The sequence below is a fragment of the Clinocottus analis genome, unplaced genomic scaffold (genome assembly GCF_023055335.1).
Source record: "Clinocottus analis isolate CAN_PGR_092001 unplaced genomic scaffold, fCliAna1.0.p SCAF_29, whole genome shotgun sequence".
Taxonomy (NCBI): Eukaryota; Metazoa; Chordata; class Actinopteri; order Perciformes; family Cottidae; genus Clinocottus; species Clinocottus analis.
The window spans coordinates 1,100,178-1,116,433 of NW_027176031.1; the positions used below are offsets into that span (position 1 = coordinate 1,100,178).

The 16,256-nt window shown below is 45.3% G+C and overlaps 2 protein-coding genes across 6 annotated transcripts in view; one reads left to right on the forward strand and one right to left on the reverse strand.

The window, feature by feature from the left end:
* The first annotated feature begins 544 nt into the window (after positions 1-544).
* Positions 545-4,684, forward strand: hyi (hydroxypyruvate isomerase). 2 transcript variants are annotated; one of them, XM_068593158.1, is made up of 8 exons: positions 545-981; positions 1,060-1,171; positions 2,235-2,349; positions 2,923-3,001; positions 3,261-3,310; positions 3,385-3,454; positions 4,270-4,404; positions 4,480-4,684. In XM_068593158.1, exons 1-8 carry the CDS (start codon positions 783-785, stop codon positions 4,518-4,520), a joined length of 801 nt encoding a protein of 266 aa, XP_068449259.1. In that variant the 5' UTR covers positions 545-782; the 3' UTR covers positions 4,521-4,684. The 2 variants fall into 2 exon arrangements, with proteins under 2 accessions (XP_068449259.1, XP_068449261.1); XM_068593160.1 differs by lacking the exon at positions 4,480-4,684 and having other exon boundaries at positions 2,923-3,090.
* A 628-nt stretch (positions 4,685-5,312) lies between these two features.
* szt2 (SZT2 subunit of KICSTOR complex) overlaps positions 5,313-16,256 on the reverse strand; it is an 83,574-nt gene continuing 72,630 nt past the window's right edge. For 3 of the 4 annotated variants that reach the window (XM_068593179.1, XM_068593178.1, XM_068593177.1), the window contains 7 exons: positions 11,983-12,196; positions 10,539-10,716; positions 10,332-10,454; positions 8,937-9,438; positions 8,360-8,470; positions 7,584-7,652; positions 5,313-7,492 (listed from right to left, as the gene is read on the reverse strand). In XM_068593179.1, coding sequence (XP_068449280.1) covers positions 7,349-7,492; positions 7,584-7,652; positions 8,360-8,470; positions 8,937-9,438; positions 10,332-10,454; positions 10,539-10,716; positions 11,983-12,196 — 1,341 coding nt within the window. In that variant the 3' untranslated portion in view covers positions 5,313-7,348. Of the gene's footprint in view, positions 7,493-7,583; positions 7,653-8,359; positions 8,471-8,936; positions 9,439-10,331; positions 10,455-10,538; positions 10,717-11,982; positions 12,197-14,417; positions 14,755-16,256 lie in introns of those variants that run through there. The other variant, XM_068593180.1, reaches the window with a different exon arrangement.

Genomic DNA, 16,256 nt, shown 5'->3' on the forward strand with positions numbered 1-16,256 from the left:
GAAGAACGTTGGTGCAGAAATTAAAACATTTGTACAATTCATTTCTGATACAGTGCATGGTTTATTTTGAATGTCAAGACTTCCAATAAACATGCGAGAGATACCACAGTTACTCATGAGTTATAATTCTCTACAACTCATGCTGGTTCCATCCCTGGCCTCCAACAGTTTGCATGTTGAAATGTCCTTGAGCAAAACAACAAACCCCTTAATGTATGGTTCACAAAGAGTTGGAAATATCTATACAAAACTCTGAAAGGCTGTAACCGTCCATGAGAACTGTAAAGCAACGTTGTCAGTGATGTATGTTAGAAATTACACAATCGCTCCTTAGTGTCCTCTTTTGTATTTTTATTGTATGTCTTTTTCCCTCTAACTGTATGTCAATGTATGTTGCTGTTTGCTATTGTCAATTTATGAAATTGTATATGTGCAATGAAAAAAAAAGAAAAAAAAGATGGGAGAAGTTTGCCTCTTCTTTCTTTCTTTCCGCGCATGCGTACTGCACAGACCAGGAAGCACGCTGCTTTCGGTCATGTGACAATAACACAAGTCTCCGTGTGCGCGGTCAGACGCTGACAAACTTCTCTTGATACTTTTTTGTAACTATTTGCATGAGGAATATATGCATATTAACATACCTAACGATACACAAAAAAAGGCGAGTCGGTGTAAACAAAGAGCTCCTTTAACGCGGCCCGTGTAGCCCGGCTGCTGTCGGCTGAAGGTTCCGGCTGCACCCCGGGTCGTTGTCCTCGGGTCGTTGTCCTCGGGTAACCGTCATGGCGCCGCTCAAGTTCTGCGCCAACATCTCCTGGCTGTTCACGGAGCTGCCGGACTTCAGCCAGAGGATGTACGCGGCCGCTGCGGCGGGCTTCCGGGCCGTGGAGGCCGCCTGGCTCTACGAGGCCGACGTGGCCGAGCTTCAGAGAGCCAGGAAGGCCACAGGGCTGGAGCTGGTCCTCATCAACACCCCGCCTGGTACCGCACCTGCAGCACCAGCACACGCAAACACACATCATAATGATGATGAAGTATTAAAGGATGCATGTGTTGCAGGAGATGTCAAAAGAGGGGATCTGGGTCTTGGAGCTGTTCCTGGAAGGGAGGCAGAGTTCAGACAGGGTCTGGATCTGGCTCTGAAGTATGCCAAAGCTCTGGACTGCAAAAGGTGAGGAAGGCCTTAGACCCTAAAGCCCCAGTGCTTCACAGCAGCACACTGCTCCTATGTTACTAAGGATGGTCAAATGCAGAGAATAATGTATCCACTGTGGGATTAATATAAGATTATACAAAAAAGTTTAAAAAAAAAACACAAAAAAAACAGCATCTCTTCCTCGGCACTCTACAGCGGCGAGGAGGAGATGCTGTGTTAACCGGTCAGTGAAGTGGAACACATGAGCTTGTGCATCAGGAAAGAGCACATTTCAACAACATAGGCAAAGTGCACGGAATGAGGTTATTTATTTTTTGAAAGTGACAGGTGAAGGTGAAGTGGCGAGTGACTTTAAATGTGCGGTGTGGAGAGATGTGCAGGCGAGAGAAGGGAAGGTCCAGGGGGAGACAGAGTCAGTCAGTGGGGGACCCGGGCTCTGTTGATGAGCCCAACTGCTGCTGGGTAAAAACTGTTTGTGTGGCGGGTGGTCTTGGTCCTGATGGACCTCAGCCTCCTGCCAGAGGGAAGGGGCTCAAAGAGGTTATGTCCAGGGTGAGAGGGGTCAGCCACAATCATCGTTGCCCGCTTCAGAGTTCTGGAAGCGCACAAGTCCTGGAGGGACGGCAGATTGCAGCCAATCACCCTCTCAGTAGAGCGGATGATGCGCTGCAGTTTCTCTTAGTCTGAGAGTCTTTACTGAAGCGCTGCTCCCCCGAGCTACCCGCTCTCAGAGTCCTGGTTGTTCCAGACTTCTTGGAGCCAGTCGGCTCTTGGGAACCGTCAATGCAGCCTTCCCTTAGACCTGAACCTCCAGGCGGTCCGGCCTTAGATACTTTCCCCGCACGGCTTGCTTTTGGCTCTGTCAAGGTGTAGAAGTGTCTCTCAGGTGAGGTTTAGAAAAGCTAATTACTTAAATTCTAATAATGCGCCTTGAAATGATTCTAATGTTGTACTGCTGCTGAGACAGTTACTGTTTTCAGGGCAGTTGTGTTTTGTGACGAGGAATCAGTCTGAAGGTGAGAGTCCATTCGGAACAGTTAATAATTGATGAATAACATAATTCTTATGGATTGGTCAGGATCCACCTGATGGCAGGAAGGGTTCCCCTGGGCTCGAACAGAGCTGCGGTTGCCAAGGAGATGGAGGCCATCTTTGTGCAGAACCTAAACTATGCCGCTGAGATCTTCTCAAAGGTCGGTGACCTCTTCTGTCCAACACAACAACAACTCCTCCTAGCAGGTTGAACTCTGCAGAAAGATACCGACCGCAAAGAGAAAATAGAATATATGTGTAAGATTCAGACAAAGAGAAGTATTGAAATATGATTCAAAGTATATCCATAAAAATCTGTCCAATAAAAATTGAGCTTGGAGCTGGAGTCCGGCTGCAGTGTGGGTTGCCAGATATGGGCCAAGAGGACAGGTTCTGCTCTCTGGTTTGCTTTTAGTTGGTTCACGGTTGTGTTGTTTGATCCTATGTCACACCGCTTGTGAAATAACCTCAGACACCACGGACCACTCAGCAAAGGTCGGTCCTCTGGCTTTTAGCGTAACAACTAACATTATGTTTTTATTGAACAAAGTGGAGAGAGGAAGTGACTGGTATCCTCCTGTGTTTTTGGTTGTCTTGGGCATAGATATTGTGGTATTCATATTGCTGCAGGCATACTATGTGTCATATCATTTAAATGAGATCAGGTAACATCACAGCACCCTCAATGAATGGTTCCTATGGTGATGTGAATGCTGGGAAATGTCTCCTCGCAGGAAGGAATCACAGGTTTGATTGAGCCAATCAACACGAGGATAACAGATCCCAGGTACTTCCTGGACTCTCCTCATCAGGGTGAGACACCGTCAGCAAAATGCAACCAAAGCGTCTTCTTTGCCCGTCGTGTCACATCTAGTCACGGCGTTGAGCTGCTCTCGAGCTGTGTGAGTGTGTGAATGAGGAAAATGTCCTTTGTCATATTTCTGATACGACATGGGAAGCTGGCCAGTATCAAGTCATTTTGCTCATTAACATATTCGGATGCGAGTGCACAGCACATTCTGTAATTCAAGCTCAAAGTAAACTCGGCTCATCCTCCTCTTTGTGTTTGTAGCCGCTGCGATCCTGGAGAAGGTTGGAAAGCCAAACCTCAAGCTGCAAATGGTGGGTGCTCTTTACAATAAAAGGAATGAAACAAGATATGAAACACTCTCCTAAACACGTGTGAACTGTTTCAGGATGTCTTTCACTGGCAAATAATGGATGGAAACCTGACACAGAACATACACAAGTATTTACCCATCATTGGTGAGTAGGATGCGGGATAAAATGTGACTTGTACCCTTCAGCCTTGTGACCAGTCACCTCATTTTATCCAGGCTTCTTATCAGTTTGATCTCAATTCCTTTTTTAATCCCCCAACACATCATCTCGTATCCTGCTGACCTTTAGATATCTTGGTATTGATATTTACACTTCATTACAGTCAGTGGTCTCAAATTATTTTATTGATATTATAAGCCCATAGAACGAGGCTGGGACTGATGGAGTCTTTGGATCATCTGCCCAGTTGTTAATGTTACAATCTGTTTAAATGCAGCTTTAAAGCTCTTCCACAAAGTTCCAGAATCTAAACAGTTTCAAGGGACTCAAAGGGGCCTTATTCTATAAGGATGGTGAGTTTAAATCCTCCACCCAAATAAAATATATGTCTATGATTGAGAGACATGCATTCATGAGGATTAACCCATCTACCATCAATCACAATGTTCATTTTTCTGACCTGACCCACTGCAATCCTCTCGTACACACCACTCATCTCTTTCTTCTAGCTTTTGGGTTGTGTCTAGAAGGCCCACAAGAAATGGTTGAGGTTAGGAATCAACCTTGTGTAGTTGGGGTTAGGACTCAGATAATTCTACAATCAACATGCAGGAGTTTGGATCAGAGACTCTTTCCTCATAATTGGTGAAGTTTTGATTTTCTACATTAAAACATGTGGAAGAAAGGACTCAACTGCGTGATCCTCTTCAGCTACTCAGGATCAATGTGCTATGAGGATGTGAAGCAGGGAGCAGGCTCACTGAAGCCTCTGGAGCTCATACAGATGGACTCTTCCTCAGGTCATGTGCAGATTGCTCAGGTTCCAGGCAGGAATGAGCCTGATAGTGCTGGTGAGCTCAACTACAGCTACCTGTTCACCACACTGGAAGCCCTCCACTACCAGGGATACATCGGCTGTGAATACAAGCCACTGGGTGAGTGCTCTTCTTATAATATATTATGGAACACAAATAAACATGTGTATAATGAGTGACCTCCGTCACCTTTAGGCTCCACACAGGAGGGTCTGGGCTGGATGAAGGACAGATGAGCAGGCGTCTGCCACGTGTTCACGTCTTCCAACAGGAGAAGCGTTGAGCGGTTTCTTGTGCCTTACATGCAGGAGATTGTCAATCTACTACACATTGATGTAGTGTGCACTTAATATTTTACTGTTTAAGTGACATCATTAAATGACCAGTGATTCCTTCTCTCTATCGATGCATATTTGTTTTAAGTGTAGCAATAAAACTTCATCATGGATCACTGTGAAAAATAAATTGTGATCATTTTAGAAATTCTTCCTGTTATTCAAGCGAGTCCTAACCTCATGGCTGTGTCCTTTACAAAGCTCCTAGATCATCTTAGGACATCCTGACTATAACTGTTTAGTTGATTATTCAATCAGCACCATCATGTCATATTTCTGTTAACAACCATTTGTGTCAGTTACATATCAGTTTATATTCAGTGTAGGACGGGGTGTATGCCATCAGAATCTAGGATCATAGTTGTGTAACAGCCTGCAGTGCTGACAGTTGACTGTTTAAGTCCTTTAAGGTGTTGTAACCTCAACATCCCAGCATCAAAAGTGAGCCGCAGTCAAGGAGTCATTTTAAGCTCCGCCCCTCTGCCTCGCCTGTCCGGATCGCACAAAATTCTGCAAAGCGCTCCGTGAGATCTCCAGCAAAACCTCCGCCAAATGTGAAGGAGATCAGATGAGCGGTTCTCCAGATGTGAGAAGAACTCAATCGGTTCCTCACTATAAAGTCAGATCGCTGTTTCAAAAATAAACATTCCAATCATTCTCATTCACCCTACTGCTTTATTTAGCATTCACATACTGTATAAAGTCTTCTGTATGTACATAATATACATTATACAGTGCAGTGTTTATATTACAGAGTCAAAATGTTGAGAACTAACTTGTTACAGTTCTGCACATCCAGTGTTTAACCTTCAGACCGAAGTCTTTGCTCCACTTTCACAGGGATCTTTATGCGGAGCTCGTTACGACAGCGTCACTTGAGAGGTTTGGGGATTTAAAAAATAAAGAGAGAAAGGCACTTCAGGGTACCAGGTATGGCCGTGGCGTTCAGGTGGGGGAAGAGGTTTGGAACATTAAGCCGTCCCAGCTGTCTCACTCACATTGAACACTGCTGTGGCATGAAGCGATCAGAAGGCACACGATGGAGGGAGGGAACGACGCTGGGGAGGGAAACATGTGCACAAGAGTTCACTGTCGGGTTAAACGACGCGACTTGAAGAATCTGTGAATCTAAAATGCTCACATAGATTTAAGGTGCTTCTCTGCCAAAGATAAGCACAACGCTACCGGCAACCAACGCAAAGGGTTCCCTCACAGTCAAGTCACCAGGACAACTTTGGGAACGTCAAAGCTAATCAGTAAAAGGTTATGTGCTTAAAGTCTTCAGATGGACTTTGTCCCTTAGGACCCGGCAGGGTGCCCGGGTCCAGACACCATAGACCCTCTGTTGCAGGTCCAAACCTAACTCCTACAAGTGGAAAATGTGGATTTCAAACGTGGCAAATGACTAAACAGGAGAAATCCCCTTCAGGGTGCAGCTTCAGCTGAATTAATGGACAAAACCATATGTGGATTGTGTGCCAATGTCCAGTGTGAGCTCCACACCGCTCAGAGATCTGTTCTGTGAAGGTCAAAGCTGCAGGTTCTAATGTGTCGTGTTCACAGCAGCGCTGATGCTTTTACTCCAGACTTTAGACTTTTTCTATATTACACATGAGAATCCAGTTCTTCTGAAGTTAGCTCGGCTCAATAAACTTCACTATAGGCGGTTTGCACTCCACATGTGCATTTAAAAAATGACACAGTATGGAGAGAAACAATAAGTTGCCCAAATACTTTCGAGGCACTAAACTCCAGCTGCACTGTGAGCTCATGCTGCAGCTGCACACTGAACCTGCAGGGTGTAAAGGTGTATCTTCTGTGAGGCAGATCAGAGTGGCGCATCATTGGCTGACACTGGAAATTTTCACATTTTCCATCTGGTCATAAATATAACTTAAAGGGCCAGTGTCTAGCACTGTACATGATCTATTGGTAGAAATATAATATTCATCACTATGTTTTCATGAGTGTATAATCACCTGAAACTAACAACAGTTGTGTATTCATTAGCTTATAATGAGTCCTTGTCTAGATAGGGAGTCCTCCATGTTGCACCGCCATGTTTCTACAGGAGCCCAGAGCGGACAAACCAAACACGGCTCTAGAGACTTTCAGGTTTTACGACCCCTGCAGACCACTGTAGTTCTGACACGCTTGTGAAATTGTGGTAATGTGATTCAGAGAGTAAAAGCGTGGGACAACCAGCCTTCGTCTGCCCCTTTTTGCTGCTAAAGTAGTGGTATTATGGTCTGAATGGACTCTGAGCGATAGTGTTACCACGGTTTGGCACTCTGCGACTCACGTGACCGGAGTCTTGTACAGAAGAGAAGTGAGAGGAGTGAGATGCTATCCAATCCCAGCCCCTGTCCCGTCTAACATGCTGGCCACACAGTGTCACCATCCTGCATGGGCTTGATTCACAGGAAACACTGGGTGTGTAGTTAAAAGCAAATACATCACAAGGATTAAGGCTGATACTGAACTCGCTCATGGGGGTTTATGAGCACCAGTTCAGAGCCATTTAGTTTGAGTCATATTTTCCCGACTGGTTTCTGTCGGTGACGTTGGCACTGACATGAACACAGGCGCAACCCGCCCTGTCGGAGGCTTCGCTCCATGCTACTGGCACATGAAGACAACCCAACACCTCTATAGACGGCTGCTTCCCGTTCCACACTTCAGTCGGGGTCACGTGGCTATGAGTTGAGGTAAGTCCAGCTCTGGTGTGCTCACAACAGACCCGTCCAGAGGTTGTAGCAGGCGGTGTTGATGACAGACTCCAGGTGGTGGTACATGGACACCAGCTGGGGAGGAGGACTGCTGCCGGGCGGCTGCTGCGTCGGCAGCGGCTCCCGGAACACCACCTTGAGGCTCTGCAGGAGGGACACGGACCACAACCACAGCTGAGAGGATGCACTACTGTAGCGGGACAACAACGTCCATCATATCAATGAGAGAACTCACCGTCTTCCCTGCTTGGGCGTCCAGAAACACCAAAACAAAGCAGTCGGTGAACTTCTGGTTGAGAACGGCCTGAATCGAAGAGGACAGATGTGCATAGAGATCAGATGGACATTTAGCCTTCTACTGACAAGGATTAAACCATCATGTCAAACAGAAAGGACATTTTCTTTGGTGAAAACACAAAATGACAAAATGCTGACAGAAATGGAGCAACGTGGGCAGAGCCTTTGACATGAAAATGTCTTTTACCTTAATGTTCCTCAACACAGAAACACTGACGATGCACAAACTTATCAGAAAAAGGTCACCTGAAGGAGCTCTGAAGCAGGTCGTGGGAGTGAAGCTAAATTGAAGTGATGGGATTGGCACAAAATACTGCACTACCCATGAGTCTCAGCGGGTGTTGCTATGGAGGAGACTTGATTCAGAGCTGCAGAGCTCAGCGCTGCCTCTTTGCACACAAACTAGTTGCATGTTTTCAAAGTTACATCTCAGAAGATCAGTGAGAGGTCAGGCTGTGCTGATCTGCAGCGCACTCATTTTAATAAACTCTGAAGCATCCCAGAATTATCCTCAAGATAAACATAATCCCTCCAAAGTCCTATTTTACATTCAACCACTGAGCTCTCAGTCTTCAGGTGACCTCACACACATGCTTATGAAGTTGAAGTTATGAAGCTGAGCTTATGAAGCTGAGCTTATGAAGATGCTGAGGTTATGAAGATGACCTTAAGAAGCTGCTGATTTTATAAAGCTGAACTGGAGCGTATCCTCACCAGGTACTGGATGCCGTTGTCGTCAAAGTGTCTGCAGCTCTGAGGGAAGCGGTTCAGCAGGACCTTGACCAGGCTCTGGTACCAGGCTGGACTCATGGTCAGGAAGCAGTCCTGCAGTGACGCCAACCACCAGAATTATGCATTATTCTATTAAACTAAAGGAAACCAGAGCTTTGATCATAGACCGTAGGTGTAACCGTCAAAAAAGTAATAATTCAACAAGGTGGGATAATTAACTCATATCTCATATTCATAGACTACTTCATTGATTTTGTGCGAGGCCTGGAAAGAAACAAGGGTTTGATAACCTGTAAACAATGAGATTTGGCTGCAAAATATTTACTCAAATGAAGATTTCTAAAGCAATTCCAGTTAAATTCTATAAAAACTATTTGTGCCAAGTTACAAAGATTCAGAGATTTGTGATCAAGCGCCGTCACCAAGTTCCCAGGTCTGAACCATAAACTCTGTTTTATAATCAAGAGGAATGATGACCGGACTGTAATTAAGATCCAGGTTGTTAAACCCGACTGAATGGACCAGGCCTGTCACGGTGCTGGTCATTGGAAGGTCTCACCAGCTGGGGGTCGATCTCGCCCACCGAGCGGCTCTGCACGGCCTCCAGCAGCTCCTCCAGCTCGCTGAACGACAGCTTGGTGAGCTTCAGCTTGTCCAGGGCCAGGTGCTCCCCGTGGAACAGCCTCCTCCACAGGTTGTCCCTGCGGCAGTGACCCATGGCCTGCTCCACGCTGGCCTGGATCTGTCTGCGGGCCGAGCCCACCTCGTTGTTCAGCAGGGGGAACAGGGGCCCCTGGGTCTCCCGCCCGCCCCCCGCCAGAGGGTAGAACTCATTGCCGTCGCTCGGGGCCATGGAGGCTGAGGCTTCGGACGGCGTTTCCTCCCAGAGGTCCTGCTCGGCACCGCGCAACCCGCCGGCCTCGGCCCGGTCCGGGGGGAGCCGGCCACTCGGCTCCCCGGGGTCCCGGTGGATCTGAGGGAGCTTCTTGAAGCGCCGCATGTCAGCTGTGAGGCGGGGGAAGAGCTCCCTCTGGCTGGTCATGATCACGTAGAACCGCAACCTGCATATGGAGCCATTCATTTCAATGTGATTATTTAAATTCATCAATTAACCCTTCAAGCACGGAGCCGTCGGCGCCGACAGAAAGTAACATGCAGACTGGAAGCAAAACTAATTTAACCATAACTTTGCGAATATTTGCGCAATCGACGTAATTCCAACAGATTCTGAAAGCCAAGAAGTGTTGCTTTCCATTGCCGACACTTTGCCGAGCGGTAAAGGTAAAAAGAAAAACGGCACCTAAACCCCCTACTAAAGGCCACTTTCCTGTCCCCACAAACACAAAGGACTGTGGGAAAAGAACAGACAGGAGGCCATTCTGAGGAGGAAACAGTGTACAAGCTTCATTTAAAAACCTCTCTAGATGAGTGAGTTGTGCAAACATGTATTTTGCCGTCAGCTGGACAGGAACTGCTTCAGAGAGATAAACAAATCTCTAAAACGCCTGGACATGGACACAAAAGCATAGAACATGGACACTGAATGCTTTATGCAATCAAAACTGTTTGAGTTAAATTTAAATTTCTGTAACCTCAAAAGCTTTGCTCAGATTTATTTCCAATTGTTTAGAAGAGAAATTAAAATATGTTTCTTTACTTTTTAGTTTTTACACACAGTTTTAAGCCATTATAACATAATAATGATTAATACTTGCCAGATTTTTTAAAGTTTAATTTCCCATGAAAAAGAGAGCAAAAATAATTTTGCCAAAAGGAATTTTTTTCACATATTTATCGATAAATAAGATTAAAAAGTACCAGGCAGACTGTCATTACAGTACTAAAAGGGTTAATATATACAGTTTCGGTAAACTAACCAACCAAGTAGTCCCTTAATATCCTTTTGCTTTTTCGGGCTCACACCCAAAGAAAGCTTTTCGTATCTCCTCTTTACCTTAACAGATGCCTCTCCCCATCAGACTGCTCCTCAAAGGGAGCAGCGTTGTGGCACACCACCAGGGACACGTCAAAGTCATCATGGTGGTGCAGGCCCTCCAGATCCTTGTAGGAACCCGAACTAAAGCGAGGAGGAAGAGGAGATGGAGGAGGTTGAAGTGAAGCTCTGCATGTCTCGTCACACTGGGATCTGAAGCATGCCTACCTGTTCCACAGAGCCACCAGTGCATACTCGTGCAGGTCAGGCGTCCCTTTCTTGTTGTCGGTGGCAACAGCAGCCTTGGACATGCGGAGCGGCTTCATGCCGTAGGTGCTGGCGTGGTCAGTGATGTAGTTGTAGAGCTGATGAGCCGTTATCATCCCCGTGGAGATGGAGAAGCTCCCTGATGAACACAGAGACCAGAGACTCATGAAGACAATCAGGATTCACTTCAAGGAAATCTTTATTGGCTCTCCAATGATTGGGAAAGATCTCCGGCTAAGACAGACTGACACATGAACACGTCATGAGGAGGAAAACAGTAAAAGCAGTTTGGGTTAAACTCATTTCTTTTTCCTGTGGCAGTAAAACTGCTGTGAAGCAGTGAGCTGTGGGGAGAACTTGAGAGACGTGCAGAGTCATACCTCCACTCAGACTCACACGTTGAGGCAAATACTAAAGTATTATATAACTGCAAATAGCCATTCTGGGTTCAATACCTCAATCGCTCAACAAACAGAAGCAGCTCAATAGCCAAAATTAAAGCCGGCTGCCAGCAAGTGTCGGGCATCACAAAATGACCTGCGCTTGTTTAACTGTCTAAAGAAGGCAGAGTCTGTCACTTTTTGCACATCCTAGCAGCCCTCCAGCATATCTTGGCATTTCGGGACATGTTTCAACAGCATAATTAAAAATATCCAGCAAGTTCGGTTATGTTTGGACAGCCTTTGATTGATTTATGGTCAAAGTTGCACTGGACACATGCACAACATTTACAATGGGGGGTGCCCCCTATTGAGCGATTTCAAAATAGTGGTTCACACGTGGTTCAACATCATCATGAAACATATCCTGCAAATTTTGTAATAATTGGTCAAACAATTTCTGAATTATAGAGTGGTTGTGGGAAATATCCTGGTTTGGTGATGAATGGCCTAACGGTTGTTGACTGGTCTAGTTGTGTGCTGAGCCATGTCTTTGTGAAGTTTATTGTTCAATCTCATGAATACACTTTTTAAATAACATTTAGATAGATAGAGATCCGTCACTGCCATTTATATTCTGTTTTTAAAAGTCAAGTAGCAAACTAAATGTCACTTGAAGAATCAGCAAGATACAGTAGTCACAGATGCAATATAATTATTATAACAAGACTGGGATCCTGACAGATGGAGTAAAAGCCTGAGGCTTACAGTAGATTAAAATGCATTGTGAAGGCAATTTGCATATATGTTGCACCACTTAAGGCTAATCCAAGACAGAGTAACTCACAGCAGAGTTTGCTAGCGCTCTACTCTTGATCCCCTGTGAGTTAATCACAAGGCATTCCTATAGATTCATACAGCTTTCAAGCGCTAATTGTAAGTGGATCTACCTACGTGGGGTGATTCTAGATGACCCAAAGGAAGTTGCAGGGTGAATTTAAATGTGTTATTTAAAGCCGAGTCACCTTGGAAGACGTGATTGCGGCCAAACTTGGGAATGTCTGGATGATGGGAGATGAAGTCGTCCAGGAAGTCGGTGAGCTGGTAGCCTTGGCGCAACGTCATGTGGCAGCCGACCAGGTACTGGTGAACCACTCGCAGGTGGAAGTCGTAGCTGAAGGAGTGAACGTGCATCAGGTCCCGCACCTTGTCACACTCCTCGGTGAAGAGCATGGAGAGCTGGAGACAGAGGGGTGGACACAGTAAGAACCGGCACGGAGCCACCGGCAGACAGTCACGGGGCCAAGTCACAGCAAAACAAGGGTCTTCTGGGTCAGTCAGGCCATTTTCATTACACAGATTGGCGGGAGTGAATAGCATATCTGAATGGTTATCTGTGTACTCATCCACTAGTGAACCTGCTTTGCATTTGAAGGGGTACAACCTGCCATTCCAGCTGCTGCCGGCCTCAAATGCTTTGTGCTGTGCACCTTAAGGCCTGCTGCTCCCACTACTTCTTGTGAGAGCCTTTTGTAAGCAACTTCGATACCAATCGCATTCACAATAGCATCTTATTTAATTAAATCAGACATCGAAAGGGGGCTGACAAAAGCATTAATTGCAAATGTGAATGGCTGCAGAGAGAGGCAGTTAATTACAGCACAATGAGAGTTTACGGGGAGGGCTGAGCGCTCCTGCTGCATTCTGGACCATTTGCCTGGAACCTTTACAAACAGGCTTTATCAAATCAAAGGGCGAAGAACAACTGCACGGCTCTCTTTAGCGAGAGAACACCTTCAACTCCGGGACCTTTCGGCACCTTTTCCCCCCCCATCTCAACAGAAACTAGCACGAGGGCAGGAGACGTTCAGCATTATCGCCGTCCCTCGCCGCAGAGATAAGGAGGAAGAATATTCTTTTGGCACTGTGGAATGAAAAAGATAAACATTAACATTTCTCTCCCCGGCAGCGCTCCCTGCAGTGTAGCAGACAAATTAAGTGTGACCTCTTTGCCTGTTATCGATGGAGCCAGGAGGCCACAGGGACTACAAAAAAACTCCTCAGCTCAGAGGTAGTACATTTCCTGTATGTGTCCTCTCGACTGTCAAGCTAACATTTATTATTACCTAACCTGTAATCCCAAACGGTTCATGTTCTAGCTAATTAAACACCTTGTGTAACAAATTGTCAGGTTGAGTCGTCGGGGCTGCATCTCTCCCTCTCGCTCTCCCTCTCCCTCTCTCTCTCTCTCTCCCTCTCTCTCTCTCTCCCTCCCTCTCTCTCTCCCTCTCTCTCTCTCTCTCTCCCTCTCTCTCGCTCTCCCTCTCTCTCGCTCTCTCTCTCTCTCTCTCCCTCTCATTAATGACAGTGGCTACATTACTGGGAGAAGCTGTAATCATTCGAGGTCATACAAGACAAAGCGACTACACAAAGCATGATAAAAGAAAAGAGACAAGAACAGTCAAAATAAGAAAGCCGAAGGAATGGTGACATTCATTGACATTTCACTTTCAGGAATGTTCTGCACATTTATGGAAAAAAGGATAATTAAACATGCATATTACACAAACACTATTAAACACTTGTGTAATACGTATTACACAAACACTGTCATTTTTTGTGGAAAGTAAGTATTTTACACCCAGGTAGCTAGGTCAGTGATGTGACAAAGTTTCCTAAATATAAATTCTCAAATTTTCTTTGACTGTCTTCATGTGGCGAGGATCGTAGCAACGGTAGTGAAATAATAGCCATTAACAAATTATATTAAATATAACAAAGTTGATTTGACATTTTCTAATCCCTAGTTATCTAGACATCAGATGTCTGTTGCCATCTTGATAAACAAATGGTGGACTGTGAAAGGATAAGGGACATAAATCATCAATGTTTTGCTTATTTATCCACAAATGTTTTCCTTATTATTATTCCATAATCCATTGCTGTTGTGTAAAAACAAAAAGAAAATATGTGTAACAGTCCAAATACTTATGGCCCCGACTGTATGTTGTCTGAAATATGTATTCATTGACACAAATCAATCCCTCATTTAACTAGGAAATCCCATCAAATTTCACAGTCTGCTGAAAGGATCATCTACAGCGAGCAGAGCAGCAGCAGTTTCCAGCCCCATGTTATTCAATAATTGACCCTTTAAACCCAAAGAGATGCTAGAATTGATAGTGGAAGTCGGCCTTTAAGGAAGTCCTTGCTCCAGCCAACCCCCTGGCAACCAAAGATGCAAGAGGAAATATAGTATGATTATCAAAGAAAGGGCAGAGGGGACAACAGCAATTGAACGGACAGTTAGAACAATACAAGCTGAGAAACCCACGACACCCAAACCAGCAAGCACAGGGGCGGACAGCCTGTTGAAAGTCAAGACGGAAAAGGAAATCAAACGAGAGCTTGACATTTGAGGCCTGAACCTCAAACAAAAGAAGATTTTTCAACACCAGACCTTTGCCAAAGTAAACCCAATCCTCATCCTGTAAACCTGCTTCTTGCTTTATAGTCAAGCTGTGAGTTGTAGCAACTATGGCTCCCAGAAGGAGGAAAAAACACACACACTTCTGAACACTGAAACCCATTCATTCCCGAAGAGACAAAAACACAGACATGAAGATGTGGAAAGGAAGAGACCATGGCTGATGGCAGCAAGCAGAGCGGCGGGGAGGGGTGAAGCCTGATTGTAGTGAGACACCCCTCCCTGGAGAATGGCTGGGACATACCGCACAGTCAGATACTGGGCTGGCATCTGGAAACGGCTTGCAACGAGGTTTGGTGAGGAGGCTGCCCTGATGGAGAGATGACATGAGGTGGGACTAGGCAGACACACAGACAGATGGATGGAAAGGAAGACTGAAGAGATACTACAACAAGAACATGGTTTTTCAAACCTTACCTGTGGACCTCCACTTGATACGACAGATGCCCAGAGGTCAATGTAAGAAAGTGGTGTCTGTTGTGGAGCGGACCATTTTACCAAGCTATTGGACTAGCCGGGAGGTCGACGACTACAACCATGTGGAAAACACCAAGTATTTACATTCTGCTATGTTCAATAAGTTATCCCATATGGACAATATCTCTATCACATTTTTTTTACCAGTGCTATTGTCACAGCAGGAGACTAATTGTGTACTTCCAAACAAAAGATACACTATAAATGCATTCAATGTGAAGGCAGTCGTACTAGAGGCTTTTATTATGAAACTAGTTACTCTCATCGCAGCTGTATAACTCCACCAACCAGCCAAGTTGCTGTTTACATTAATATCATCACTGCACGTATACATATAGATAGATAGCTGTGAAAAACTCGCTAACGCATTATGATTAAATTACAGGATTAATGCGTTAATTTTTTTAACGCATGCGCAGAATGAGCTTCCAATATACCTATTTAACTATTTCCGCTCCAATGCAGTCAGACGTAGATGTTCACTTGGGAAGACGTTGTTTCATCGCAGCACAACCATCTTAAGTACCATCCCAACGCGAAGCATGTGTTGGTCAGCGAGGGGCGTTCAAGAGGAATGCGTCAAACCAGTCTCGCTGAACAACAAAGACCCCTCACTACGTCTGCCTGTGACAAGGCGAGTAGCACAGTTGCAGAATGGATTGCAAAAAGCTGTCGACCAATTAATATTGTTGAGGATGAGGGGTTCACCAAAGTGTTGCAAGTGGCAATGGGGCACCCGAGCATCAAAGCACCACAAAGACACACAATTGTGACAAAAATCCACCAACTGTATGAAGCTGGAAAGAACAAAACGGAAAATGACTTGGCTGCTAATGATCATGTGGCGCTGACAGGATCACTGGACTTCTGTGAGTAATGAGAATTACCTGGTGACCAGCATCCTCTTTTTTCCGGACATGTCCTGTTTTTGAGACCTAAAAATGCGTCTGGCAGAGATGCCAAAACGTCCGGGATTTTGCCTCGTGTGATATTTATGTTTCTCTGAGTCTTTCACAAACTAGTTTTTACGCTCTTACAAGTTTTGAAACGGTATCTTACGTTCACCTTCTTGCGCGAGCTTTAACTGTAGAGAGAACTGTCATTGGTCGACCGATCTCAGAGTTGCCAGATGCAGGATAATTATCCTCCTTTTTTCAGCCTTTGGTACGATACTACGCCATCACCAATCTGGCAACACTGAGCACCTTGTCACCTCCACTTGGACAAATATCCTATTACGCTCTGAAAAAACTAATTCTGCATAAAACATCACCGCATCAATAATCGACTGGAATTTCAGCGACAAACTTTTTTTTGGTAGTTTAGCACGACTCG